This window comes from Carettochelys insculpta, chromosome 1, assembly GCF_033958435.1.
Source record: "Carettochelys insculpta isolate YL-2023 chromosome 1, ASM3395843v1, whole genome shotgun sequence".
Classification (NCBI taxonomy): domain Eukaryota; kingdom Metazoa; phylum Chordata; order Testudines; family Carettochelyidae; genus Carettochelys; species Carettochelys insculpta.
In genome coordinates, this window is record NC_134137.1 from 265,658,382 (window position 1) to 265,686,204 (window position 27,823).

A 27,823-nucleotide genomic window follows, 5' to 3' on the forward strand; every position below is an offset into this window, starting at 1 on the left:
TGCTTTACGCTTTTCCTCCCACAGTGCTGATCCACGAAGTCTTGCAGAAAGCCAGGAGGGAAGGAGCCCGAATGATCCTGATAGTCTCAATGTGGGATCGATAGCAATGGTTCCCCCTACTCCTGCGCATGTCGGACCGTCCACCGATGCCCCTTCCGGTGGCGCTGGATCTGCTCACGCAAGCCCGGGGTCCATAGTGCATCCGCACCCCCAAGGCCTGCGACTAGAAGTGTGGTTAATCCATGGGTCAGCTCCCTAGAGAGCATATGTACGGAGGAAGTGCAACAAGTCGTAGAAAGTAGCAGGAGGACTTCCACCAGGAAGACCTACAAGCAGAAATGGACTCGCTTCATGGCGTGGTGTTCTACCAAACAGCTAGCCCCCCTTTCGGTGCCTATACCTGTAATATTAGAGTATTTACTGGACCTGAAGAGAGGTGGACTCTCACCATCCTCGTTGAAGGTCCACCTTGCCGCCATTTCGGCATTCAGACACGAAGAGGAAGGGCACACGGTGTTCGCCCATCCCATGGTTACCAGGTTCCTCAAAGGGTTGGTAAACGTATACCCCCCTCGGAAACCGCTTCCACCTTCGTGGAACTTCGACCTGGCGCTTAATGCGCTAACGGGACCACCGTTCGAGCCTTTAGCCACGGTTTCCCTCCGCCTCCTTACAATAAAGACGACCTTCCTTCTCGCAATCACGTCAGCCTGCAGGGTGAACGAGCTTGCGGCAGTTATGGCAACGCTACCCTGCACTGTTTTTTCCAAGGAGGCGGTGACTCTACGGCTGCATCCAGCCTTTGTTCCTAAGGTTTCTTCAGAGTTTCATATTAACGAACCTATTGTTTTACCCTCGTTTTACCCAAAGCCTCATAACTCTAACAAAGAGGCACGCCTACACCTCGTGGACGTGAGGAGGGCGCTGGCCTTCTATATAGACAGGACCAAGCCCATCCGGAAAAAGGATAGATTCCTGGTCTCTCTCGCTCTCAAATCGAAAGGAGAAGGTCTCTCTTCGCAGAGAATCTCGAAACACATCATATCCTGCATAAAAATGTGCTACGAACTCAAGAAGACTCCTTTACTGGCCCCGACCAGGGCTCATTCCACTAGGGCGGTGGCGGCATCAACAGCCTTTTTCAAGGGAGTTGCGCTAAAGGACATTTGCAGAGCGGCGACCTGGTCATCCTATGACACCTTCGCCAAACATTACGCCCTTCACAGGGTATTCCAAGAGGATACCCAGCTCTTGACAGCAGTGCTCTCGGGGACAAGCTGTACATAATCCGATTACCCACCTCCTATCTTGGGTTACTGCTGGGTGGTCATCTAATGTGGAGCACCCACGGGGACACTCGAAGAAGAAAGAAAGGTTACTCACCGTAGTAACGGTGGTTCTTCGAGATGTGTCCCCGTGGGTGCTCCACTACCCGCCCATCCTCCCCGCTTCGGATCTCTGTTTTAGTGTTTTGAAGGAGCATCCGAGGTGGTTGGTCAAGGAACTGGCGGGGACCGGATTGTGCACGTGGCCAGGAGCGTGCAAGGGAGCGGCGCGGTCCGGCAGAAACTGCTTGGAAGATCCGATCTGCGGCGCTGGGCGAGCCCGACACCTAATGTGGAGCACCCATGGGGACACATCTTGAAGAACCACCGTTACTACGGTGAGTAACCTTTCTTTTCCTGGGTGTTGCACGTTGTTTATCCACCTGTGCTGGTTACTGATCTGAATTAGAGCTGGTGTGCAGCAACTCACTGAGGAAGCATGGATGTTCATCAGCCCCCGAGACAGGTACAGTGGCAGTAAGGCCAGTGACCTAGTTGGAACCCTATGAACATACTGGGGATCCATGTCCAGCTGGTAAAAGGGAACCCTTCCCTTTCCCTGCACTGACCTGATCACCTTCATTGCTAGATGAAGTGGCAGAGCCTTCCCAGTATGGCAGCCCTCCTGATGAGTATAAAGAAGACCAGGCTCTGCCTAAGAGTGTGGTTTGCGTATTACACCCGGAGACTGAGGAATTGGCAGAGTGTTCCCTCTGAGTACTGGCATGGCTGCCCAGGAGAGGTTTGGGTGCTGTCCAGCTAATTAACGGAGTTCTCACAGCCCACCACAGTCGATTATCGTGTGTTGGTGGTGCACTGCTACACATGCCTTGATGCACATAAAATTGTTCCACCCATGGATGGAAAAAATTAGAAGGAACACTGAGTATGTCCTTTTTTGATGTCCATATCATCCATCACCCAGCCTGAATTGCATTACCAGTACACCCACGGCCCTCGAGATGGGTAAAGCGGTGTGGCAGACCCCTTCTTCCTTCTGCTCAGTTCCAGAAGGGAGGGGAAAAAAGTATTATGTTCATGCAAAGGGGTTTGATTTTTTTTCTGCATGCACCCACCAGTTGGGTTGGTGGTTGTATCTGCAGCCAACGAAATGGGGACAGGAGAGCAGAATGCCTAAGTATAGAAGATAGGCATGGAAGAAAGACTTATTCCACGGTCAGTCTAAGTTCTGGGTGTCCATCCACCAGGCCCTGTTGGACAGGTATAATTTTAATCTTCAGCAAGGAGGCTCTCCTGCAGGAGCCGGGAGAAGGACAAAGCAGTGGCATGAATGGCACTTTCCTGAAGGCCTGGGACATTATGGACTCAGCAGCCAGGTTTGTTGCTTCTGAGGTGGCAACGAGGTATAGCTGTTGGCTGCACCGCTTGGGTTTATCTTAGGGGATGCAACTCACAATCCAGGACCTCCTGTTTGATGGAGCAGGGCTCCTCTCGGGGCTCACAGGTGCAAGACTACATGGCCTTAATGCCTCCTTTGGTCCCTGGGCGTTTGCACTCCATGGTAGGCTAGGAAGCAGTTCATCATTGCCGCTGCCGCCGCCTCCTAAGTCCTGGAGGCCTCCCTGGAAGGGTACCAATAGGAGAAAAGACATACAAGGGGTCTAAATGATGCTATCACTTGTTCTCCCATTCATCTGCTCAGTCTAGCCCTTCAAGAAACCAGCGGGGCCAGAGATAAGCATTTTGAGGGTGCACTCAAGGATGGTGGTTGTCAGATTCTAGGGTCTATGCTCCAATTTTTTTTTCTCTTAACCACTTGTGCCCTTTCCAGTTTGCCTGGTCATGACTAACCTCAGACTGTTGGATTCTCAGCATAGAATCTTTGGGTTCCATCCTGCAGTACTCAGCTATGCCACCTTTTCTCTCACCTTACCCATCCCTCTTCAGGGACCCTTCTCATGAGCAACTCCTTGCCCAGGAAGTAGGTAAACTCCTCTATCTGGGTGCAGTAGAGGAGGTCCCGTGAGAAATGGGAGGGGAAGGGGTTCTACTCCTGCTATTTGTTAATTTCAAAAGCGAAAGTGAGCCTGTAATCCATCCTAGACCTGTGATGCCTCAAAAAGTTGAAGTGCCGCATAGTCTACCTGGCCTCCATTATTCTCTCTTGGCATCTGGAAGAATGGCATACCACCCTCATCTGGAAGGAGGCATATCTCTATCTCAGTTTCCAAGCACATAGATGTTTCCTCAGTTCTGTTGGGTCAGCACCATTTCCAATTCATGGCACTATCGCTGGGTGTCTCATCAGCCTGAAAAGTGTTAACAAAGTGCCAGGTGTCACTAACCACTTATTTGAGGTGTTGGTGTTCAGGACTACTCAGCAAGGGTCAACCCCAGATCAGGTGCAACAGCATCTTGACTCTGGCTTGTTCTTTCTGTGGAACTAATCAACTTCAGTTTATTTCTGCAGGGTCAGGCTAGTGAGGTTTTTGCTTCTCACTGGTGTGTACAAGGACCCTGAATGATTTTTCTTTGGGTCAGTGTCCCCCAACCAAAAAAGGGTTCTCCATTCTTTGCCTAAAGCCTGGTCTATATTCTGTTTCAGTGTATGTTTCCCATCAGATTTGTCCCTAGCTACAAACTAGGTTGTAATGGATCTTTTTTGCTTTCTGACTATGCTCTGAAGACTTCTTCAGGTGCCTTTTGTATCTTCTAGGGCGCAGGGGAAACAGACACTATTAGAAAGTCAGCAAACATTGTGTTAAGCATGGCAAAAGTAACTTTCCTTCATGTTGTTGGGCATATAGGGGTTTGATAGGTATCTTGGTGTCACATTAAATATGCCCTTTTAGTTGCTATTCACTCATCTAGTTTTAAGACACAGTACCCAATAGAACAAGGTTCCCAGTATCACAGCTGGGCTCTCACTTAGTTCTTGTATGTGACCGATTTGATGACACTTGCTGCTTATATACACATAAGGATATGGCTGACAACATTCTAGGATATTCAAGGAAAATGTAATTCTCAGAATGTCTGGAAAGTTCCATGAGATTCTGCAAAGGTCCTGAGCATTCTGGGTGCTAGTGACAAATGGATCCATGTATGGAATACCTGAAACATTTTACTTCCAACATTTTGTGTTCCCTTTTGGTTTCTAACAAAAAACCACCCTGAGCCCATTGTCCCTGGAACCCCAGGCGGTGACTTGAGTCACCTGCACCTAAATCTTTCTTGTGAATAAGCTGTCATCAAGTGGTAATTATCCTAATACGTGCAGAATATTAGCAGAGATTACTTCCTCCACCACCGAAATGTCCCATGTGAGGCTTTATGTAAAGGGGGCTTACTCACTGCATTTTTGGTGAAGGCATATAGGTGGGAAATTTTCAGTGACATTCAAATTATGGAATTGGAAGTGGCTCTTGGAGAGCAGATTGTAAATTGAGCACGGTCATCAAACCCACTGGGTTTATATTGGTTCTACTCTAAATACGACTGTTCGTTTGTATAAACTGGAGTGATGAAACAGCATATATGACCTGGATTTGTATTTCATTTCAACCATGAAACTGTCTCTTACGGGAAGGATATTGTCTTTTTCATTGAGAGTCAATTTCACCAGTTTTGGTGTATTTTGCTGTTGCCTCCTTTCTTCCCCCCCCCCTTTTTTTTAACACTTCTTTATATTTAACCCCAACTACAATTTATTTGTGTTACCTTACAACTGAGGAGCTCATTGTGCAACTTGCTATACATAGTCTCTGCATAAAAAGATGTCTCTGCCGCAGCGGTGAGCAATCTGCAGCCCATCAAGGTCCTGTGTGTGGCCCATGAGGCATTTTGTTTACTGTTACCCAAGCATGCAGGGTTGTCATATTCTGCTGGTTCCCATATGTGTGGCTTTTTTTCCCCTACCAAGACTGCTGAAGTGACATGCACGTAAAGCAAGGGCACATGAAGTGAGGTGCATGCTGATTGCAGACAGCACTGACCATGAGAACCATGTGCCATGCATCCAATCAGAGCACTGCTGTGGTTCAGTCCACACTTTGCAAACTCGAGATGCATAGGCGCATTTAGCAAAACTACCAGATTCTGGGTGACCATCTTGGTTACAGCAATCTTGTGGCCAACTGAGATGGAGGTCCACTTTTGCAGCCCACTCACTAGCCTAGGTTGCCCATTGCTACTCTATAAAATAACGACGGATGTGGAATCGTACTGTAAGAAATGAGTGCATTCCCATGACAGAGGACAGTTTTACTTTCCATGAAGCATGTGGATTTCAGTTTCAAACTTCCAAGGGATTTCTTGAAATTTTGTGGTAGTGCTTTTAGGTACCAAGAGTGTGTTTTAAATTACTGTTTTTAACCAGAAGTTCAAAAAATGTTGGAAGTTAGCATATACAACTGTATTTTTTGATTCCCTCTTCATTTTACTGGATCTCAGTGAGCACATGGCTCTGCCTGCATGGAGCAGTTTATGCAATCGGAGCCAAAGTGCTACTGATCAGTACAAGATGCAGAATTGATAATTGGATCAATTGAATTGATAAATGGAGTCTTGGCAGTCTCCTGGATTTTATAAATTGCTCGGTGTCCATGTAATATCTCTAATGGATTGATACTGAATTTCTCCTTTGGTTGGTTAATTTGTATGAGGCAGAATCCATCAAGAATCCAGTGGGGATCCAAAATCCTGATGCTGTTAAACAGAACGTGTTGATGTTCCATTGTCTCCTTAAAAGAGAAATCCTACAAGTCTTAAGGAGGAAAAGCTTTTGTTGAACTCTGAGAATTTGCCTGTGTAAAGACTGAAGGATTAGACTGGTGGTGATGATCAAAAAGCTTGTGGCTATCTAAGGACACAAGGAATTAAATACAAAAAAAAAGGAACTAAAAAGTCCAACTATTTTAAATTGCTCAACTGCATCCTGTGTGGCTCTGGTATGCTTTTATTGTAAAGTGAGCTTACTCAGTCTGGTGGCCTTCTTTGTAGATTTGGGTGAACAATGCAGAAGAAATAATTTTCTGAACATATTCATTCAGATGATTATAATATGTTAAATTCCACCAGGTTTGTGGGGTGAGGGATTTTTTTTTGGTTGGGGGCAGAGTAGAGAGGGTTATGCAGATGTTTCTGTTTGTGACTGTTCCAAAACTGATTAAAGCTCTGTTCAGGGGGTGGGTTTTCTCCTGATGAAGGGAAAGGAAAATTCTGCCTTTTCCTAGACTTATGTCTATGAGCTTAGTAAGATTATTTTGTACTAATAGTTTTAAACTACCCAATAGAATGTGAGAAATTTATCAGTATTATATAATTTTATAGAACATTTACAAACTAAATAGGATTGACATTTTCTTACATATTAAATTAACCTTTTAAGCATCATTTCTATAGACTTTTCTTCATAAAGTTAAACTACAAAATCAAGAAGCTGTGGGGTAACTGTTACTACACAGCTGCCACAGATATCTACTATTCAAGTCCAGGGAGAAAATAGTGTAACATCCATGTATAGTAACTGTTGGTAAATGTTGGCATTGTACAGCAACCTTAGTAAATAAAATCTCACTATTTCAGATATTTTCTTCCTACAAGGATATTACAACAGGCTGTGAGTCCAAAATGCATGTGTGTGCCATCTCTCTTCTTTTTTCGCATCAAGCTTGTGAGCAGGAAGGGTAGTGAAGATTACTGCTTATAAAACACTTTGCCTGGTATCAAGAATTGACTATCCTTGAAAAGTAAGGTAAATGCAGCATGTGGGTACTTCTCATTCACACACACAAGCGAACACATTACTGTGGTATCTAATTTTAGAGGTACCAGTTAGTAAAATCCTATAGTTCCATTTTGTTCTGTCTGTATTGTACACAGCCGCTCATAAAACTGAACGCTAACTTCCCTTGTGTTAATGTTGCGCCAACTGTCATGTTCATTGCCGCTAGAAGTTGGGATTGCTGCTATACCACCTGGCTTGAAGTGGTTTCCATTAATTCTGAGATTTACAGTTTGGGTCAATAACAAGAAGTCCTGTGGCACCTTATAGACCAACAGATATTTTGGAGCATAAGCTTTTGTGGGCAAAGACAAAGCGGGTCTTTCCCAAAAAAGCTTATGCTCCAGAATATGTTAGTCTATAAGGTGCCACAGGATGACTTGTTTTTGAAGATGCATACTAACTCGGCTACCTCTCTGAAGTTTGGGTCAATGGTTCTCAGCAGCCCCACTAGAAAAATTATTCCAGCACTGGGGTAATGGGAGGAGTAAAATACAAGAAAGTTATTTCTAGATGAAGTGCACTGACGTGTACCCACATGTTTAATTTTTTGCTTTTCCTGGAAAATATTGGGTAGTAATTACTTGGTATTCAACTCAGGCTTCAGCTCAAGTACAGTTGGTGTGAAATTGAACCTCAGGGAAAAGAAAACAATATTGAGAAAATGTACTATTAAATTTATCAATAAAGGCATTTATAAATGTTAGAAAGGAGGAAGAAGGATAAATGCTTTCATGCTTCCTCTAATATGATATGTAACAAGCCTGGCGAGGAATGATTTATTCTTTGCCACAAAGGGTAGCCAGAGCAAAAAAAAAACAAAAAAACAAAAAGGAAATTCAAGTGGCCCAGAGAACATTAGCAGGGAGTATAAAATATACTTAACTATTGAAAATAAGCGGGCCAACCTTGTTGGGTTGAGTGCTTGTACACTTACTATCTACTGAAACATACAACACTTCTTGCTTGTATCTGGGAAATAGAGTAGTGTAAACTACCACTTATCAGAATTAATATTAATTTAAATTTGTTCTTTGGCATATGTATTACCAATAAATACCTGTTCCACAGCTATAGTTAGTCCTTCAGACATAATCCCAGATGTTCAGATATTTACCCCAGTAGAAATTTACACAATTTAGCAAACTAGGTTTCTTCAGAGAAGCAAAATGAGGGGTGTCTCTACACTAGCCAGGTCTTAGCAACAAGGTTGTGTCGACACAGCCCTTTCACTACAAGCCAGTGTGTGTGAATGCTGTTGGTTGGCACTTTTGCTGACAAAATTCTACTCCCAAGGAGTGGGTTTTGCATTGTTGGCAGGAGAGTGCACCTGCCAACAAAGCAGCATTCTCACATGCGCTTGCCGTGGCAAAACCTTGTTGTTCATGATTGGGGGTGGGGGGGTGGGGTTTAAGCACCCCTCAATGACTGGGTTTGTCCAGCAAGTGTAGATGGAGCCTTCCCTCCTCCCCCCCTGAACATTCTGCCCATGAGTTGCCTGATAGAGTGGTCTGTGCTTAAAAATGAGCTGACCCAGAGCTGTGAAAAATTCCACACCCTGTGCACTGTGGTTGGGTTGATCTAACACCCGTTGTAGATACAAATAGGCCAGTGGAAGAATTCTTTTGTAAACCTAGCTGCTGCCTCTTAGAGAGTTGGATTATTTGCATCAACAGAAACCCCTCCTCCATGGCATGGTTGAACTGTTGGCACTCAAATGCTACTCCAGGCTCCATAACTTTGTGGCTGTAATGTAGTAGACCTATCCAGGTACTTGCTTTTCACTTACTAACAGCATCCTCAGCTGCCGGCAGCATTTTGTCAGTGCCTCACCACTGCAGACACTTCCTTCGCAGAGAACTTGGAACAGAGCACAATAATTCTGTGAAGAAACTCTTAAGTATTTGCATTTTGAGTCTGTTGCTGACAGTTGTTTCAAAATACAAATGTGCAGTCAATTTGAAGGCCAGTCAATAGTTTGTGTTCCTATCCAGCTATGGAATGTGTAGATTTGCTGCCCCACCCCTGGAGTTTTCATTAGGTTCAGGTTCAGGTACAGGTAACCCTGAAATAGCCCTCTTCGGTTCTGACAAATACCCTGGAGCTGAATGTTTCTGGTTTCCAATCATAGGTGCACGAAATCTTTTGGTTTTCTAGGGTTTCATTCCAAAACCAGTAGAAATCCTGCACTGAGGTTATGTCTAGAGCAATTTGTTAATAGAGCTCGTTCAGACCACAGAGTGGATCGCTTTTTCGATCTGCTGTCAAAGGAGAGTGGCCAGACTGCCCAGCTGCTCGCTTGACAAAATGACCGACTAGAATTGCAGTAGACAGGCTCGCAAGTCAACATTTCCTTCTAGGCGCTCCAGTGAGATGTGCCTTTAAAGGGACCTCCCCATCCCCTGACAGCTGTTCCCTGCCCATGCTGAGGCATGTCTACATCCACGAGGAACAGCGCGGATCTGAGAGCAGGGCTTGTACACTTTCTGGGAAACACAGCTCTTTCCAGCAAGCGTGGTGACAGAGCAGTCCCCAAACTTGTGCTGGCCCCGCACAAAGGTTCTTCAGCACCTACTATACCTCCTGATGGCCATTGTCCTCTTTCTCAGGGAAGGCAAGCCTTACACCACCTTCAAGGACCTTGCCATAGCTACCAGACAGTTGCACAAGCACCCCCCCACCAGGGGGCACAGGTGGATGTGGAGGCCCTGCACCAGTTCTGACTGGTGACTGGCTGGTCATGGAGTAGTAGGATGACCAGCAGTGGCTCCAGAACTTCCGCATGCAGAAAGCCAACTTCCTGGAGCTGTATGCCTGGCTTGACCCTGCCCTGTGGAGACTAGAAACCCAACTGTGGCCTGCTATACCCATGGAGAAGCAGGTTACAGTTGTCCTGTTGAAGTTCACCATCCCCGACAGCTACTGCTCAGTGGGAAACCAGTTTGATGTGTCGAAGTCCATCATTGGGGCCCTCCTCATGGAGGTAGTGCACTCTTGGGCTGCAGTTCCTGCACAGGGTGGGGATTGTCCTGCCAAAGTGAGACCCTTGGGAAGCAGGGTCAAGGGTGCAAAGGCTGAGATTGGGGTAAGGAGGACTGTGCCCCCTCACTCTTGCACAGTCCTGTTACCGGGGAGGCAGCCTCACGGAGGGTCTCCTGGAGATTCAGGGGTGGGAGGGGATGGGGACCTCCAGGGGATCCCCAGGGCGCAGGGTCTCCCTCCCTCAGTCCCTGATGTGTGTTCAGTGCCCTCCCTCTGCAGGGTGTGACGGCCGTCAACACCATCCTGCTGCAGAGGGCCATTGGTATGGGAGATGTAGACACAGTTGTGGCCGGATTTACTGCCCTGGAGTTCCTGAACTGCACTGGGGCTATCGATGGGACCACATCTGAATCTGTGCCCTGGAGCATAGCGCAGCCAGGTATATAAACCAAAATGGATACTTCTTGATGGTGCTGCAGGCCCTGGTCAGTCACTGTGGCCAGTTCAGACATTTGTCTGGTGGTTGGGCCAGATGCATGAGGCCTGTGTGTTCCACAACTTTGGCCTGTGCTGGAGGATGGAGGCAGGTGCATTCATCCCTCACCATGAGCTAGCAGTTGAAGATGTGCAGCTGCCACTCTACATTGTGAGGGGCTTGGCTTACCCCTTCATGGCCTGGCTTATGAAGCCCTATACTGACTAGCTGGACCCCAGCCTGGGACTCTTCAATGCCGACCTCAACCAGGCCAGGATGCAGGCCAAGTGTGCCTTTGGTTGCCTCAAGGCACATTTCAGGTGCTTGCTCACCTGCCTGGATGTGGAGGAGCACAACATCCCCCAAGTTGTGCCCTGCACAAAATAGGGGAGGGAAGGGGACCTTCCTCCCAGGGTGGGGGTCAGACATTGGTCACAAGTATGAGCTGCCAGACGCAGCTCCAGTCCACCAGGACTGTCAGGATGGGTTGCAGATCTGGGAGGCCCTGAGGGAGAGCTGCTCCCCAGTCCCCAGTAACCAGGGCACCCCTAGTGGGGGCCTTGTGCTCCCAGCCCTACCCTGTCCGCACCACGAACTGCCCCCTTGCCCTTCTCCAAGCCCTACCCAGTAGAGAGGTGCGGGTGTGGTGCTCATATAATTATTTTTTACTGAAACAAAAACCAGTGAAAAAGAAATGGCGTAATAATCATCTGTTTACAAACAGTGCAGTGAACTACGTGCAGTGGGGGTGGGCTTGGGACAGCGATGTGGGGGGCCTCAAAACATGGGGGATGGGAGGCCACAAACCTGAGGGGGAGTAGGGCCCCAAGCGGAATTGGCCTCTGGTGAGGGCACGACCCCAAGTGGCCAATGGTGGGTGAGCCGGGAACAGCCTGGCCCTCCCTAGCACCCCCCAACACCTGTGGCTCTCAGTGCTGTCTGCAGGAGCGGGCGCTGCTTGTCACCTGTGGGCATGCCTGTGCGCTGAGTGCCTCACTCCTCAGTGTCTCTGGGGTCAGGCCGTCACCCTTGTGACTAGCTGACTAGCCTGCACCCCCCTCCCCGCCCCCAAACCGGGCCTGGGGTTTGTCTGGTCTCCTGAGAGGCTGACGCCTGTGCCTGGAGACTGGATCCAGGTGGCGCGCACTACCTTGCTCTTGGCTCCATGTGCCAAGACCACAGCAAGAGGTCCTCCCTGAGCTGGCTGTGACACCTCACGTTACATCTGTGCCCATCTCCCATGTCCTGGGGTGTGTGATGCATGGTACCCTCACCAGAGGGATCCTCACCCTGCTCATCTTTAAGGTGCTACATGACTGTTTTTTGTGGTTGCGTTACAAAGTTGGACAAGCAATGGTCAGTAACTCCATCTGACAAATGGGAAGTTGGGCTGAAATGTTCAGAAGTGTCCACTGACTGAGAACCGTGCTTTTGGAGTGTCCACTATGATATGCACTTTTTTTTGTGTCCTGGGTCCCACTTCTTTATGGACCATGCTTTCTCACTTAATGTGGACATGTGGTATCATTAAATACTGTTTGTTGTTTTGGTCTGGGTAACGGGATTTTTTTGCCACAGCTCTCACTCTACCAAATGATATCTTTGGGGAAAGACTTGGACCTTACAGGGCAAATCCTTCAACGCTTACTGTAGTCACTGGTAGTAATAGAACTGACACTTTCTGTGTGCTTAATAAGCTCAGCTGCGTGGAAGCTCAGTAAGTGTGTATCTGGATCAGAAATGAGTACAGTCTCTTTCCTTTCCAATACTTTCCCTTTCCAAAAGCAAATCCAGGGTAGCTGGCTGGAAAGCTTCTGCAATAGTATCTTTTGATAAGCAACCTGCGTGTGTGTGTGTGTGTGTGTGTGTGTGTGTCAAATGATAGCCATAAAAACTTCAGGATACCTCACAAATCAAGATGGTGTAATGAGTACATTCAACTCTGAAGGCAAGAGTTTTGAAAACAGACATGGGTTTATTCTAAAATGGTTGGCCTTTCAGTATATCCACAGTTTTTCTTTATTTTCTGAGCGTTAATATACATTAGATGACCCTGAGAAACATTAGGATTAGGATTTCTTATGGCAGCGGTTTCTTGCACTCTTTCAATTCAAGTTTTTGGGGACTCTTCATGAAAACTAAGCATGATCTATTAATCATCCCATAACATACAGCCCTTCGTAGCAGGTAGTTCATGTGCTTTTGAAGAAAATAGTACCATAAGCTTGAAACATATTTTAAATGTCTACATAATTTTTAAAACTCCGACATGGAGTTGTAAACAGGACAACTATTTCTTTCATTTCGAATAATTGTTTGCTTGACAAGAATCCTGAGCATAGTGTAGCCCAAGAGGGTGCAAAAGTGAGGGGTGGGCCTCATGGGTTGTGAAATTTCATAGGGGAGCGCAACATGATTAGCTGCTCATGTCAGGCTCATCCATCTCATTAAAGCTGTTAAAATGTTACCGCTGTTATGCATGTGTATTATATTAATCTACCGATTAATAAAGTTTTCATTCTATGTATTTATTTTCTTACACATACCAAAAGGGGGTGTGTGCGTGTGTGTGTGTGTGTGTGTTTTTCCATATGAATGGAACTGAAATGTCCTTTTGGTTTGGATTATATTAAATAGGCTGGAGGGTGGGGTGGGGGTGGGGGGTTCTGCTGATTGCAGGGAAGACAAGTAGGGCCTGATGTAAAAAGTTTGCTCACACCTAGCCCATTCATAAAACTAGCCCCTTGGTGGGTGGGTGGGTGGTGTGTTTTAAATCTTATATAATTTCTTAATGCTCACCTTTGCAGTGGAAATGATTTTGAAAACCTTTTATGTTCGGGTTTGTCTTATTACTTTGCAACTCATGTTTAAGGAACCATGATGAACATTTTCAAATGTAAATGCCTATAACTAAGATTGGTAAACCATCTGCTTGCCTTTGAAAAATGCTGAGTGACTTTCTGCTCCCTCACTAAAGGCTCATCGTTATCAAAATTTAGAAGCTTTAAATATTTAATCTTTTTTCCTGTTATTAAATTAGTGGAATTGTTGAAGTAGTTGGTCATGAAATACTGTTGAAAATTAAGTATTAATTGAATGTGAGACTGAAAAGGGTGAATAATATTTCATTAAGGTTACTTACTACCTCTGATGTCACACATACATTGTGTTCTCCTGTTGCTGAGATTTCTTTGATAATATTGTGCCACAAATCTCAATTGGAAAGGGCACAAGTTTTGTCTAGTAGATAGCAAGGTGTTTGACTCTTCCTGATATATTGTCGCTTTTAGTCTTCGAAAGAGGAAATGAGAAGCTAAGAAACCAATGTGGAATACTTAGTTAAAACTGAGTGTCAGTCAGATTATACAATACTGTGGTCATGGAGTTAACAAAATTAAAATAAAAATTCTTAATCTCTTACTAGCACATTTGTAATTTCCATGTTATTGAAAAATGATCTGAACTCTGGAATTGCATCAAGCTTTCTTTAGGCAAAGAAGATAACCATGTATCTTTTTGCTTGTTGACATAAATCGTATCTTGTCAGGAGAATCATACCAGAAGCTGAAACTGAAATGACAAAATACAGCTGGATAAGATAAAAGGCAATTTTAAGATTCCTTCTTTATGTACATAACCCATTATCACAAACATGGTGATCACATAAGGAAGTTCTTGGCTGTAGTCAAATGTCCACAGTAGCCTTTATTGAATTAATTTGTCTGCTAATCCAGATAGCTCAGTATACTGTTTTTAGCAAAAGCAATACAGAGAAAAGAGGGAGACTTGATTGGTCACTATTTGCATATCTAATATTGTTCACAAAATATTGTTAGATCTGAAAGCATTTTGGGAGGCTCTTAATATGACATCAGGTTTTTTAAATCTGGACAGTACCACTCAAGTTACTGGGAAAGAACAGGAATCTAGGATGGCGCTATTTTTAGACATTTATATTGACCAGTAACTGAAATGTGAAACCTTGTTCCCAAGAGTGTCAAAAAAAATCATTTAGAGCTTTCTCAGTTGAGGTGAAATGACAACATACTGAGTATTATGTTTATAATCCTGCTTATAGCAGGCATTATTCATGATTGCTTTTTCCATTTTTCCCCTCCTTGCAGACAGCAGCACCTGTCCAAAGATCCTCCTAACTAAATCTTGTTCAGCAAATAGCACAACCAGACTAGTCCAGCAGAATGTATGCAATGAAGCAGCTCAGGGAATAAATGGAAACGTGCCAGTTAAACAGTCCCCACGTTCAGCTTCAAGTCCAAAGCCACAAGGTAAGTACAGATGCAAATTCTCCATTTTATATAAGCCATTCTGCAGCTAATTGTCCAAACAAATTGATGTAGAAAAAGCTAAATATCCTTGTTCCACTTCTGATCCAATTAAAATACCAGCATAGAAAAGCACCCACAGGCTTCTGCATATTGTTTTGAGTGTGTGGTTTTCTGCAAAGCAGTATTTTGCCAGAAAATGACTTTCAATAAGGATGTTTATACTTCTGCAGATGAAGAAATCTAGATAAACACGCATACTCTATCTGACCCCAAGGGCCTAATGGCTTGGCATTTGCTGATATGTGCACAGTGGTTTAGTTTCTCGTCTGGCCCAGACAGCCACTATTGGGTTGGGATAAGAGGCTCCTTACCGTGACTCCTGCCTCTATTAAACCGGAAGTTTTACTCTGTAATGCCCTGAAGTATGAAGCCACTGTGTGTTATCGTTGTGACTCGGTAGGGGATAAGTGTTCCTGCTGCTAAACTACAAATCAGTTACCTGACCAACCAGTGCGTCTGCCTTCTGAGCAAACTCTTTTGCACAGGGCCAGTCCAACCTTTTGCTGTTCAGCTGGTAATAAGTGGATTTCAATTCCTGACTTCCCAAGACGACGTCCCTTCTGCCGTGTCGCATCCCTCTGACTGCCCCCTCACAGGTGCTGTTGAGTTCTTTGCCTTCAGGAGGACAGAGAACATACTAGCCTCTTAATCCATTTGAGGAATTTGTCCTTCTCTTTTATATACAATTGAAATGATTTTTTTTAATAAACAAGAATAAGTTAATTAACAGAGCAGATATTTAAGCGATAAGAATAGAGGACACCGACATGTTTAAAGTAAAACCAAGTTAAACATGCTTTCTAGTGACTAAAATATAGCTTCATCAAATTACAATCTGTGTTTTAGCAGACTTGTCACCTACAGTCAGTTCCCAGACACTTCTGCCCCTTTGGCTGAAGGATCAACTTTCTCACATTACAAGCTCTGGCCCCTTGTGTCCATCCAGTGATGGATAACCAGATAGTTTCTTGTGTCCATTATGTCTTTCCAAAGTGCATTGACTTTGTTTCGGCAGGCAGACAGGCTTTGTGGGAGTGTAGCCTCCATTCTTCTTTGAAATTAAGTGATCATCTTCCTGCGTTTGCCCACCTTTTTTTACCTTACAAGTATGTGTTGAACTTCTGTAATCTGGACTTCCCTGGTCTTGTGGTGTTGGTGACCCCATGGGTGCTCTGGAGCTAGAGCACTCACTGGGGAAAAACTAGTGAGCTAAGGTCAAGGGCATTGTAGAACTAGGGAGTAGTGGGGCTAGAGCCATTGCTGGGAGCAGAGGGGCTGGCATTGACCTTCTCTGGTTCAGGACTAGACAGGTTCCGAGGGTGCTGGAACAGGGACATTCGACCTGTAAATGTAATTTTCATTGTCTTTTTGGTATCACCTTATTTAGTTTACACTGGAGACAGTCAAACCAGAAAAGCAATGGATTTAGGTACAGCATATTACCACTTTGCATGACACCTTTATACAATGCCTTTTGGCTACAGGTTATGATGACAGTGAATTGGAGCAGTGAATGTGTTAGGCCTGGTGAGCTATGGTGATTATGGCATTTTGCATTAAAAAGCTCGGTAAGTGTGTTGCTAGTTTCCAAAAGCAATCCCACATCCCTGAGCTGGAAGACTACGATCCTGTGTTTGAGCTAGATGGTGAGTGAGACAGCCCAGCCGAGTGAAGGAGTAGGAGGGGGAATTTCAGGTTCTAGCAGAAAGGGAATCTCCTATGTGGTGGGGTGGATCAGAGAGAGGAAGGACACTTTATATTGAAGGATATAGTGTTCATTTTTTATTATGCAAATGTGCATGTTGAATGGAAGAAGAATATTCTCTCACTTCTACCAATGAAATACACATTCTGTTTGATTTGCCTTCTAAAGACAGCTGAAAGATAACAAGACAACATTTTATGACTACGTGAGAAGCAAGAAGAATACCAAGGAGAGGGGCCCATTATTTAACGAGGAGGGAAAGACAGGAATGGCCTGTGTGTTAAAAGCCTTTTTTGTTTCAGCTTTCACCAGAAAGCTTAGTGATCAGATAACTAATATAGTGAACATCAGCGTAAATGTGGTAGTATCTGAGGCTAAATTAAGGGAACAAGTTAAGAATTAAGTAGATAACTTAGAGGCCTGCAGGGCCTGATGAAACTGGCTGAAGAGATCTCTGACCCATGGAGAACAGACAGATTCCAGAAGACTGGAAAACGCCAAATGTAGTATCTGTCCCTAAGAAGGGAAATAAGGACAACCCAGAGAATTATAGCTCAGTCAAAAAGGGTGATGAAGCCAATAATCAAATCATTTTGTAAGCGTGTAGAAGATACTAAGAAGATGGATAACAGTCCGCATTGGTTTGACATGATTTGTTCTTGATAAATCCATATAATATCTATCTTTGACAGGGCAACAAGCCTTGTGGGTGGGTAAGGAAGTAACAGCAAATGTGATATAGTCTTAGCCTTAAGGCTTTTGTTACTGTCTGACATGATACTCTCATAAGCAAACTAGAGAAATACAGCCTAAACAAATCTGCTAAAAAGTAGGTGCACAACTGTTTCGGAAAGCATACTCAAACAGTAAGTTATCAGTGATCCACAGTCATGCTGGAAGGGCAAGTTGAGTGGGGTCTGTCAACAATCTGTCGGAGGTCCAAGCTCTATTTCATATCTTTAAAAATAATTTTGCTAATTGCCTATGAGTGCAATTATGAAGTGTGTGTGCAATACCAAACTTGGAAGGAGGATTGCAAGCACTTTAGAGAACAGGATTAGAATTCAAAACTATCTTGACAAACTAGAGGAACAGCGTGAAGTGAATCAGATGAATTTAATGAGGTGAAATACAGAGTGCTATATTGAAGAAGGTTTAGTTAATTAAGCAAATATAGAATGAGAAATGACTGCCTGGGAAGGAGTACACTAAATCCTCCTTTAATGGACTAATGGGGGGAGCGGGTGTCTGTTAAACCAGAATGCCCATTCAAATATGAGGTTTTGCTCCCCCAGCCCCAGTCTCCTCCCCTGCCACCAAAAAATACCTACCACATGGGGGACTCAGCAGAGTGTGGACGCTGTAGCGAGAACCACCGGAGCCTGCCATGTGGCTAGAACTGCCAGACCATGGCTGGAGGCGCCACGGCCCATGGAGCTGGAAAAGCCACCACCATCAGAGCCATCATGTGCTCCTCCCACAAGGCTTGGGGGATGTACACAAGTGGCATCTGCCCGCATACCCATCCCACCCCTGGTGAGAGGAGCACATGGCAGCTCCTCCAGACTGCGGCAGTGTTCTAAGTCGCTTAGCTTTTCTCTTTTTGTGGGGAGATGGAGAGGGATTTAGGATTTCACAGACCCCATTGGATTTTGGGAATAACGGGGTTGTCCATTGTTCCCTAAGTCCACTAAATCAGGGTCTGTAAAATCAAGGGTTTACTGTACTGTACACCCAGAAAAGGGTCTGGGTGCTATAATGGATCACAGACTAAGTTGGAGTCAGCTGTGTAATAATTCTGGCAAAAAGTGAACATTCTGTGATGTAATAGCAAAAGTGTTGTAAGCAAGACATAAATGGTTTTTGCCCTCTACATAGCACTGTTAAGACCACAGTGAGATTACTGTGCCCTGTTCTGGGCACCTCGCTTAAGGAAAGATACAGACAAATTGGGGAAATTGCAGAGGAGAGCAACAAGAACAATTAAAGGCCTGGGAAATTTAACCTATGAGAGAAGAATGGAAAAAATTGCGTTAGTTTAGTCTGGAGAAAAGAAGACTAAGGGGGGACGTGAGCCTTCAAGTACATACGAGGTTGTTACAAAGAGTGGTGGGGTACATTGTTCTCTGTCACCATTGAAGGTAGACCATAAAGTTATAGTCTCAAATTGCAACAAGAGAGATTTAGGTTAGACTTGGGAAAAACTTCCTAACAAGGGTATTTAAGCACTAGAACAGGTCAGTCAAGGAGGTTGTGGAATTTTGGTTTATTGGAGATTAGACAAATACCTGTGTCAGGGATGGTCTAGAGCCATGTTTCTTAAACTTTTTGAGGCCAGAGAACACCAAGCAATAACATTTTTATGTGGAACACCTATAAAATTTTTTCTTCCAAAAAATATTTTTGTCAGACCAAAAGAAACAAACAGAAACATATACAGCAAAGCCAAAATAAAGTAATTTAATCAGGAATCATATCAGTGAAGTAGTAATACTGTATCTGGTTTTAGTAACAGCAAATATATACCAGCGGTGTATATCAAAGTTTCAGATGCTCATAGCACACCTTCAAGTTGTTCATAGAACACTAGCATTCTGCAGAGCATGGTTTAAGAAACACTGCTCTAGATAATATCCAGTCTTGGAACTGGACTGGATGACCTATTGAGTCAGAATACACACAAAAAATGTGTTTTTTCTTGTGTGGTCTAGATTCCCACCCTAGCCAAAAATGTCAGACCTAGGCATTCAAAGAGTGGGATGTAGAGCTTGTTCTCTTGAGGTCACTGACTGACATTTAGCCAGGCTTTGCAGTGACTTTTAGTCACTGAAAACTTAAAAACCTGTGGCCTCTGAGAAATAAATAAGCTGATCCTGTCACAATTGGCACTGTGGGCAGCAATTTCTATGATGTTTAGTGACCTTTTGCTGAGTCTCCACAGAGTAATGAATGAGTGTGGAGACTGATCCTCTCTTCCTAAGGGAATACCCAGATGGGTTAGGTTAAGGCACATTGCTGGTGTGTGGGGGAAACTCGTATTGCTGTTGCCTGTACTGAATAAATGGGGAGATCACTGTCAGTGGCACTCCAGCACCTTTTTGTAAATACTAATTGTGTTTAAGGGATGAAAAAGAGCTATGTGTGTTGAGGGTAAGTTTTTTACTTTATCCAAGAAACAGAAGTAAAATAAAGCTCAGCTTTCCATATATAAAACCTCCTGGTAAAATACCTGTTTATAGGGGTGCCAGATGTCCGACAATCTGCAGGACAATCCCAAATTTCCATAAGTCCTGCATTCCATATTTACTGCAAAATGTCCTGAAAATGTTGTTTTGAAAATCTGGCAACCCTCCATATTTCTAGCAAAAGTCACATATATACACACACATAGCCTAGCTTGATAGCCTTTTTGCATTGCCTAAATGTCCTCTGGTAACTTAAACAAAAAAATTTTTCGTCTGTGAGACCAAATACAATTAAAAGATTAACAGATGAACAGCAGTAGTAAATCCATAGAAACAGACTGCTTTAACAAACAAAAACAAAAAAAAGCAGACAAACCCCAGACCAGCATTTTGTAGTCATTCATTGTAGATTGTAAGGCATCTCTCTACTGGAGAGCAGTGCACATGAAAAATTCAGCTAGTTTTGCAGTTGATTCTGCTCCCTCCTAGCCATGAGTCCAATGTATTTTTTTCTTTTTTTTAAAAGAATCTCTTCCAGGCAGGACCACTTCCAGCATTGTTATTGCAAGATGAGAAGTGCAGATTTGCAAATAAAAAGCAATACCACTATTGTAAATACTTTTGGACCTGGAGTGTTCAGGGTCTGGTGTTTGTGTGTCTCAGTCCTATGAGTGCATTCAGGGTATCGAAATAATCCTAAAGAACTTTGTATTGGGTTGGTCTGTTCATTAAGCAAGCAGGCACAGAGGGATGGAATGAAATCTACCCACATAAATCAAAGCATTCCAAGTGTCTTAAGCAGTTTGGTTTGCTCCATGGAGAAGCTGAATTTTTAATAGCATTTTAGCTTTAGTTAGTAATGTCAGCAGGAAATGGTTTTCAAACAGTGTTTTTTGGGAGGTTGTTTTTAGTCTTGCCAGCCTTCAATGTCTGTGATGAAAGGAAATAGGATCACAGACCTGAATTGCAATGCCAGTTTCTTTGCTGTTGCTAGATTAACCACTAAGTGACATTGCTCTAGTCTACAAAATTTGAGACAGATGAAAAAAGAAATAAAGTGAAGCGTGTGTGTGTTTTAATTTATCAGCTTTGTATTGGAAAATATGATTGTCTTTTAATCAAGTGCAGAATGACCACAGATTCAAATTTGAAACTAACCTTGGACCCTGGACTTGCCTTTGTTCAGTGCAATTACTTGGTCTCTGTCTGAAAAGCAGTTTACATCTTTGGAAACTAATAATTCATTACTTACCAGCCCTTATGGAATCAGAACAAGTGAATAAAGTTGCTGAACAGGATCTAGAATAAAAAATTTTCCCCTCCAATTTTGGTTCTTATTTCCTGGTGTTTTAAGCAGAACACAATATAGTGTGTCTAAGAGTAGGTCTGTGCTGCAGGGACATGTTGATCTAAGCTGCACAATTTGAATTACGCTAGTAACATAATTCAAATTAACATAACAGGTCTACTTACTGCAGAGTCCCTACGGTGCTGGATTGACAAAAACAGTACTTCAGGGCTTAGGAAACTTCAGCTAGTGCCCAACACTGTAGCACATCTCAGTTGTTCGAGCAACTGAGCCACATCAAATCCATCCTCTGCTCTCCATCCTGGTTTCCCATAGAATGTGTATGCCATGGCACACCTTTGGCACAACAGAACTCGTCATCTTTGCAGGAAGTCAAGCTCTCTTGGAAGTCAATCCAAGGCTGTGGAATGATTGTCAAACAGTGAGATTAGAGCTGGCCTTCAGCAATCCAGTGGATACTGTAACAATATCGTCGGTGTTCTTGGGCAAGGTGTCCCTGCTGGCCACATGTTAGATACCACATTTCCTGGTTCATCCCAGAGTTTCTGGGAATTGGTTTCCTTCCCTGCTGGGTGCAGGTCTTATGCTAGATTCAGTTCCTGTCTTCTGATCCCATTCTATCTCTGTTTAGTCCTGGTTTTGAAAGAAAACTCATTTGTATCCTGGCCTGACAGTTTTCCAGCGATCATCATATCTCCAGCATTTCTGTCTGTTAACACAATTTAGGCATGGCACAGTTTGTAGCATTATTATATACCAAATAATTCGTAGGCTTCACTGACTGTTTTTGCTTTCCAGCCAGTTTCTCATTTGTTTACATACCTCCTAATCTGAGCTGAAACCTCATGGCCCCTTTCATTCCTGAACTCCCTGTAACTTTTTCCGAAGTGTCCTTGGTTACGATTATAATAATCTTTGTAGGCCTCCCGACCAGTATTCCCTGTAAGCTGAGTGGTTGGGCAGCCCCCAGGAGAGATTCAAGTACTGCCCGGCTGATTGTCAGAAACCCACAGCTGGCGGCATGTGTTTCTACTTCTGGCATGCATCCTTACAGGCATCTATGCCCATAAAATTAATTCTGCACATGGATGGAAAAAAATGTAGGGAACATTGCTTCCTATCTAAGTAAAATGTCAAAGGCCTTCATCCTAGAAAAATAGTGGAGCCAGGTCCCTTATCATATCTTTGTTCCCCGTCTCGTTCAATTTATACCCCATTTCAAAAACCTTTTAGGAACATACCCATGTTATCCCCCTCTCTGAAGCAAGGAAGTATTTTCAAGTCTGTGCATCTAAGCAGGCCAGGTACCTGGGGACTGACTCTACCTAAGGAGTGGTGTTCTCCTTGTACAGTGTCTACCTCCAGCTGCTGAGGTCTTTCCTGGTCCGTTTGGCATTGTCTCTCCCTTTTGAGTGGAGGGCATCCCTTTTTGTCCTTTTCCTTGTGCTGACACTGGAATCTCATCTTCTCTGTCTCCACTGATGTTGCTGCTCCTGATCCACAAGCTGCTGAGTTTCTAGATGGACCCTCTTTCCAGCTGCAACTTCTCCTCCTCTGGCTTTTGGGCTGTCCACAATTCCTTTTGCAGTGGCATACTTTGGTTTGGACAGAATATAGATGCTGCTTCTGTCAGCCTCTGCCCTGTGTGTTTCTGGAGTTGGCTCCAGCCTTCTGCAAACCTGGACTATTCTGCTGCTGCTACTCATTAGAACACAGCGTATTTACTGGCTGTGGTTTTGTCTGGTCCTCAGTTCTTAGCTGCTTTTCTCTTTGTAGCTCAGCCAGCCAGGCTTCCTTCAGCTGTTCAAAAAATCATTTTCCCTGGTCTCTTTTCAGGAAAGACTTTTGTGACTTTTTTTCTCTGAGCCTTTCCCTTCTAAGTAACTGCCTTTCACAGCTGTTGGCACTTAGGTGATTCACTGTCCGCTCCCTTTGCTGGTATTCCCAACACAAGACAGGCTGCCCTAATCAAGCATCTCTTGCCTTCCTTTCAGAGACTGGAAAGTCTGACAGCCCACAATTATAAATTATAAGTTACTGGACAGGTCTTTCTGTGCAAATTTATTTTATTCTTAAACTGAAGTGATACAGAGAAGACATTTTGAAAACAATAATAGAAGAACCCATATGCATGCTTATCAGAGTTTGCCTCAGCCGTTGCATGGACTCTGACTGCAGCAGTCATTCAAAACCTCATGCCTTGTGATATGAGGCTCATCAGTGCTTCAGCTCAGAAGAAATATGCTCATGACCTGCTAAGTACAACCTTTATGCAGTTCAGGGTCTTTTTTATCTGGCTAGAGGATGAGAGGAGTGACCTGTAAAAGACGTTAGTCACATTTCTTAATGCACTATTGAAAGGTGCTTGGATACCAAGGTGATTATCATGATATCAGAACGTACACAGAATAGACTGGAGTAATTCTCATCCTTTGCTTGATCCAGGATGATGATGTCTTCATGGCTTTTTCCTGCAGAGATTCTGTGTCATCTGAGATTCATTTGAAAATTTACTTGAGGATCATGGAGCATGCAAAGTGATGACTAATGCAAGCCTGCCAGAGGAACTACAAGGTGGACACTCCTGAGTTCCTGAACTGCCATATTCTCTCTGAATCAGAATGGCACAGATCTTTTCGGCTAACGGCTACATCTACACTACAGAGATCTTTCAAAAGAAGCTCTTCTGGAAGATCTCTTCTGGAAGAACTTCTTTTGAAAGAGCATTCACACATTAAAAAAGCAGATCAAAAGAGTGATCTGCTCTTTCAAAAGAGAGCATCCACACAGCCCTTTATCTTCTGTAAAAGTGGGCCAGGATTCAAAAATGAAGACTGTTCTTTCAAAAGAAGGGCCCTGTGGAGCATCTATGCACACTTTCTTCCAAAAGCAGCTTTTGAAAGGGGGCGCTCTTCCTGAAATGGGAAAGAGTGATTTCGAAAGGAGTGCCACATTCTTCCTATTTACTTTTGAAAGAATGCTTTTTGTGTGTAGACACTCCATGGGCTTTTTCAAAAAAGCCCCCTTCTTTTGAAAAATCTTTCGAAAGAACTGGCTAGTGTAGATGCAGCCAATATCAGTGAGCCAGGGAGAAATTTAAAGCATTTTAAAAAAAACCAGAAACCACAAAATTGTTAGAGTAACAGCACGGAGAAAAAGCCAGGCACATTGAGGCCTTCAGTGAAAGGGTTAAAACTCCTTGCATGCCCTGGAGATATTTTTCTGTGTCTCTTGAAGTTTTCGTGCATGCATTGTGTTCATTACCCATTCACTCAAAATTGATTTGTATGGCCGTATAATACGAATTAAATCTGATTTAACTGTTTTGGTCAATGACCTATGGAGGTGGCTTCTTGGACACTATGCTAGGTTTTCTTTGGGCTGCATATGGTGTGTGCATGCTCGGATGAAGTTGCAAATGCATAGAAGCTGGAAAATGTTTGTTTGCTGTTGAACAGAGCTTTAAATTATCCAGTGTGTGTTACAGTGGTTCATTCTTTTTTCCTTTGTTCTTCAAGATCCCCTGTGTGTGCGCAGAGGAGTAATTATTTGTGATTTAACTAAATAGCTGCAGAAGGTACATGGCAGGAGGAATTAATAGGATTAATCTGTTCTCCACAATCCTCATTACAAGATTCAGCTTACTGTGAGACTTTTAAACTCCCAGTTTTATTTCCTTATTATCAATGGCTTTCAAACAGGGATCCTCGTGTGGTCATGCCCCATTTAGATTCGTAGACTTCCATGCAGTAATGATATTGCTGGTTATGGGAAACATTCACACAAGGTCAGGATTTAGTAAGGAAACAAGATGAAAAAATAAATTGATGTAATGGTGTTATACATCATTTGTAATTCTGGTCTTCAGTCTACCAAAACTCCTCCCTTGCTTTCATCTCTTCCCCCAGGGAATTTGGAATGCCCACACTCACTTGTCCTGCTTCTTTCCAGTCCTCTGTCTGATATTTTAGCTGTCTTGTTACTTTTGCAAGTTCAGCCAGCCAGCTAGCTAGCTATTCAGCTCTGTGGCAGTTATGTGATGCTCACTGGCCTAGATCTGCCAGTCCTTCTGAGAACTGCATGAGAGAAGGGTGAATGTAAAGAGCAAACAGGGCTTCACAGCAGCAAGCAGGTGGATAGAACAAACATATTTAATTTCTCTGGAAAGCATCTTGTTGTACAAAATGTGAGAAAATTGTTTTGATTATAATGCAGTCATTTAAAAACATGGCATGTTGAGTTGCCCTTCCAGTGTGGCTTCTCCTCTCAGGCCTCCTTAGCCCACTCTATATCTTGGGTCATAGACATATGTTAATTAATGAATATACATTTTAATTGCCCAGATTGTATACCTCAGAAAAATTTCTCATTTCTTACTATGATCCTCATCCTTCTCTATGAATAAAACAATAGCACAAAAGAAGAATCCTTTTGATGTTGAAAAGTTTGACATTATAAAATCTTTAGGAAAGGGTTCTGGCCATCAAGTCTGTAAAGTGACACATTTCTCTTTGTACTGAAGCTGTCACGAAAGCTACTTCTTGGTGGTGCAGTTCTTTGCTGGAGGCAGAATTCACTATTTCCTCTGGTACGTTATTGCAAGGTGAGGTGGAAAAGCTCTGTTAGGTCAAGTCTGTCTTTTCTGCTAGGCTGGAGAGGTTTCTGACAATGTGGCATACACAAGCAACTATTGTGTTCAGCACAGGGCTAATTTATACTTATCGGACAATCAATTGTGCTGTGGACAATGTTCCAGAGTGGTTTTTTTTTTTTTTTTTTTTTTTTTTGCTGCATGTGTTAAGACACAGCAAAATCAACCTCTCTAGGCTTGTCTGTCAACCCCTGTACTACATGTTATCATGTGGGATAAGGGACGTTGGTGTAAGCCTGAAGAACCCTGGACTACACTAGGACAGAGAGGAGATTCTGGTATGTCCGTTCTAGCTAGTACTCTTTTTCTAGGAAAGAAGGTGCCGGAGTTCTCCCCGTCCCCTTTCCCCCTGCCCACCCGCGGTCAAGTTTTAACCCCACGCCTCCAAGGCCCCACCTGCTACAGCCTTAACCTCCTGTGCTCCCAACCCCACAGCCAGGCTTTAACACCCCACAGACCCAACCTGCCACAGCCTTTAAACCCCATAACCCAGGATTCACTTACCTTTCAAAAGGAGCACCACATGCTGCTGCTCCTTTGCTGGCCACCATGTTCCATTCCACATGGCTCCCCCCAGCCCTCCGGCACGTATAGTGTGTAGCAGGGGCAGCTCCCTGACCTGCCATGCTGAAAGAGCAGGGCTTAGTTTAATTGGCTTAAAGGCTTAGCACTGGCTGTTAAATTGAGCCCTGCTCTTTCATTGGAAGGCCGAGAGCTGGAGGGAGTCAAAGGTAGCAGCCATGGCAGGAGCCGCAAGTGGCTGCTTAAAGAGCCACGTGAGGCTAAGGGCTGCCCAGCCCCCTTTTAAAAATGGCGGCCCCAGGACAAAGGTGGTGGAATGCAGTTCTGCTGCATTCTGCCAGAAAAAAAGCCCTGATTTTCTAGGTACACTAACGGTGTAGCTAGAATTGCTTATCTGAGACTGACCTTGTTTCCCTACTGTTGATCTACCTGTAGTCTTTACATTTCGGATGATAGGACTTTCAACTGCTTTCTGTGAGGAGCTCTTTTAGGGTCTAGCAGTAAACTTATTTATGGGGGATTGGACATGATCTTTCTTTTCTGACTGCCCAGCTGTCTCACAAATTGCTTTAGACAGTTGCCTCTCCATCATTTAAATCATTGCACATGCTATTTGATCGCCAGTTGTAGTTGTCCTTGAGATAAACTGTAGTAATTTGTGAGCTAACTCTTCAATTTTCCCTGAGCGTGGAGTCCCTCTCCTTGTTTAGTAGCTCTGTGAATCATTGCAATTTGAAGGTCTGACACACAAGCAAAATCAAGGGTGTCAGTGCTGCATAGGGAATTGGGTGGCCTTTAACCCTAAATGATACCCTATATCAGTAGGTTCTAGAATGCTTACGCTTCTTAGCTCTGGATGACACATACGCCCCACTAGTGCCATCTCCCCTCCCTTCTTGGTGGGAGTCTTGTTTTATTGGCTGGATATACAGACTTTTTCTAGCAGCTGATGTATCTTGAGTGGAGTATGGTTCATGAAGTAATAAATGGCCTGCTCCTCTAACTCCCAAGTAATAAGGTATGGGGTGCGTGGGTGCGGGTGCGCAAGTGCCATGCACATGCAAGTAAATCAATTTTTTTTCCTTTTCCACTTTTTCATGTTGATCCCCTCACCACAACTAATTTTTGGCGGCTGTTGCATGTGATCCACACCCCTCTCCCCCCCCCCCCCCCCGTACACACACCCTTCCACTTTCCTGGCCATGCAGTAGTAGGCTTGCTGCTGTGAAATGATGACAGGAAGCAGACAGGTCACAGTGGAAGCACTGCCACTCAGATGTGGTGGGCGGTGGTTTCTGATAGGGATGAAATTTAGTTGGAAAACCACTAGCAGCTGTGACTCTGAATGGCAGTGCTGCTGATGCAGCTTGGCCTGCTGCCTTTTGGCCACAGCTGCATAAAACCTGAGTTCATTACTAACAATTCAAGAAACACTTTGCTTTTGTAGGGCTGAGGAGAAGGGAGTAAACACTGGGTCTGGACACAGTAAGCAAATATCACTATTTTGATGGGATGGTAGACTTCATTGTAGAGCTGGGGTGCTGGAGAAGGGACTGGAAAGCCAGAATCTGAGGCAA

The 27,823-nt window shown here is 44.1% G+C and overlaps 1 protein-coding gene across 4 annotated transcripts in view; it reads left to right on the forward strand.

Moving 5' to 3' along the window:
• Positions 1 to 27,823, forward strand: part of FGD4 (FYVE, RhoGEF and PH domain containing 4) — a 218,236-nt gene that overhangs the window by 118,093 nt on the left and 72,320 nt on the right. For all 4 annotated transcript variants that reach the window (XM_075006715.1, XM_075006727.1, XM_075006735.1 and 1 more), the window contains exon 2: positions 14,653 to 14,814. In XM_075006715.1, coding sequence (XP_074862816.1) covers positions 14,653 to 14,814 — 162 coding nt within the window. The remainder of the gene's footprint in view (positions 1 to 14,652; positions 14,815 to 27,823) is intronic.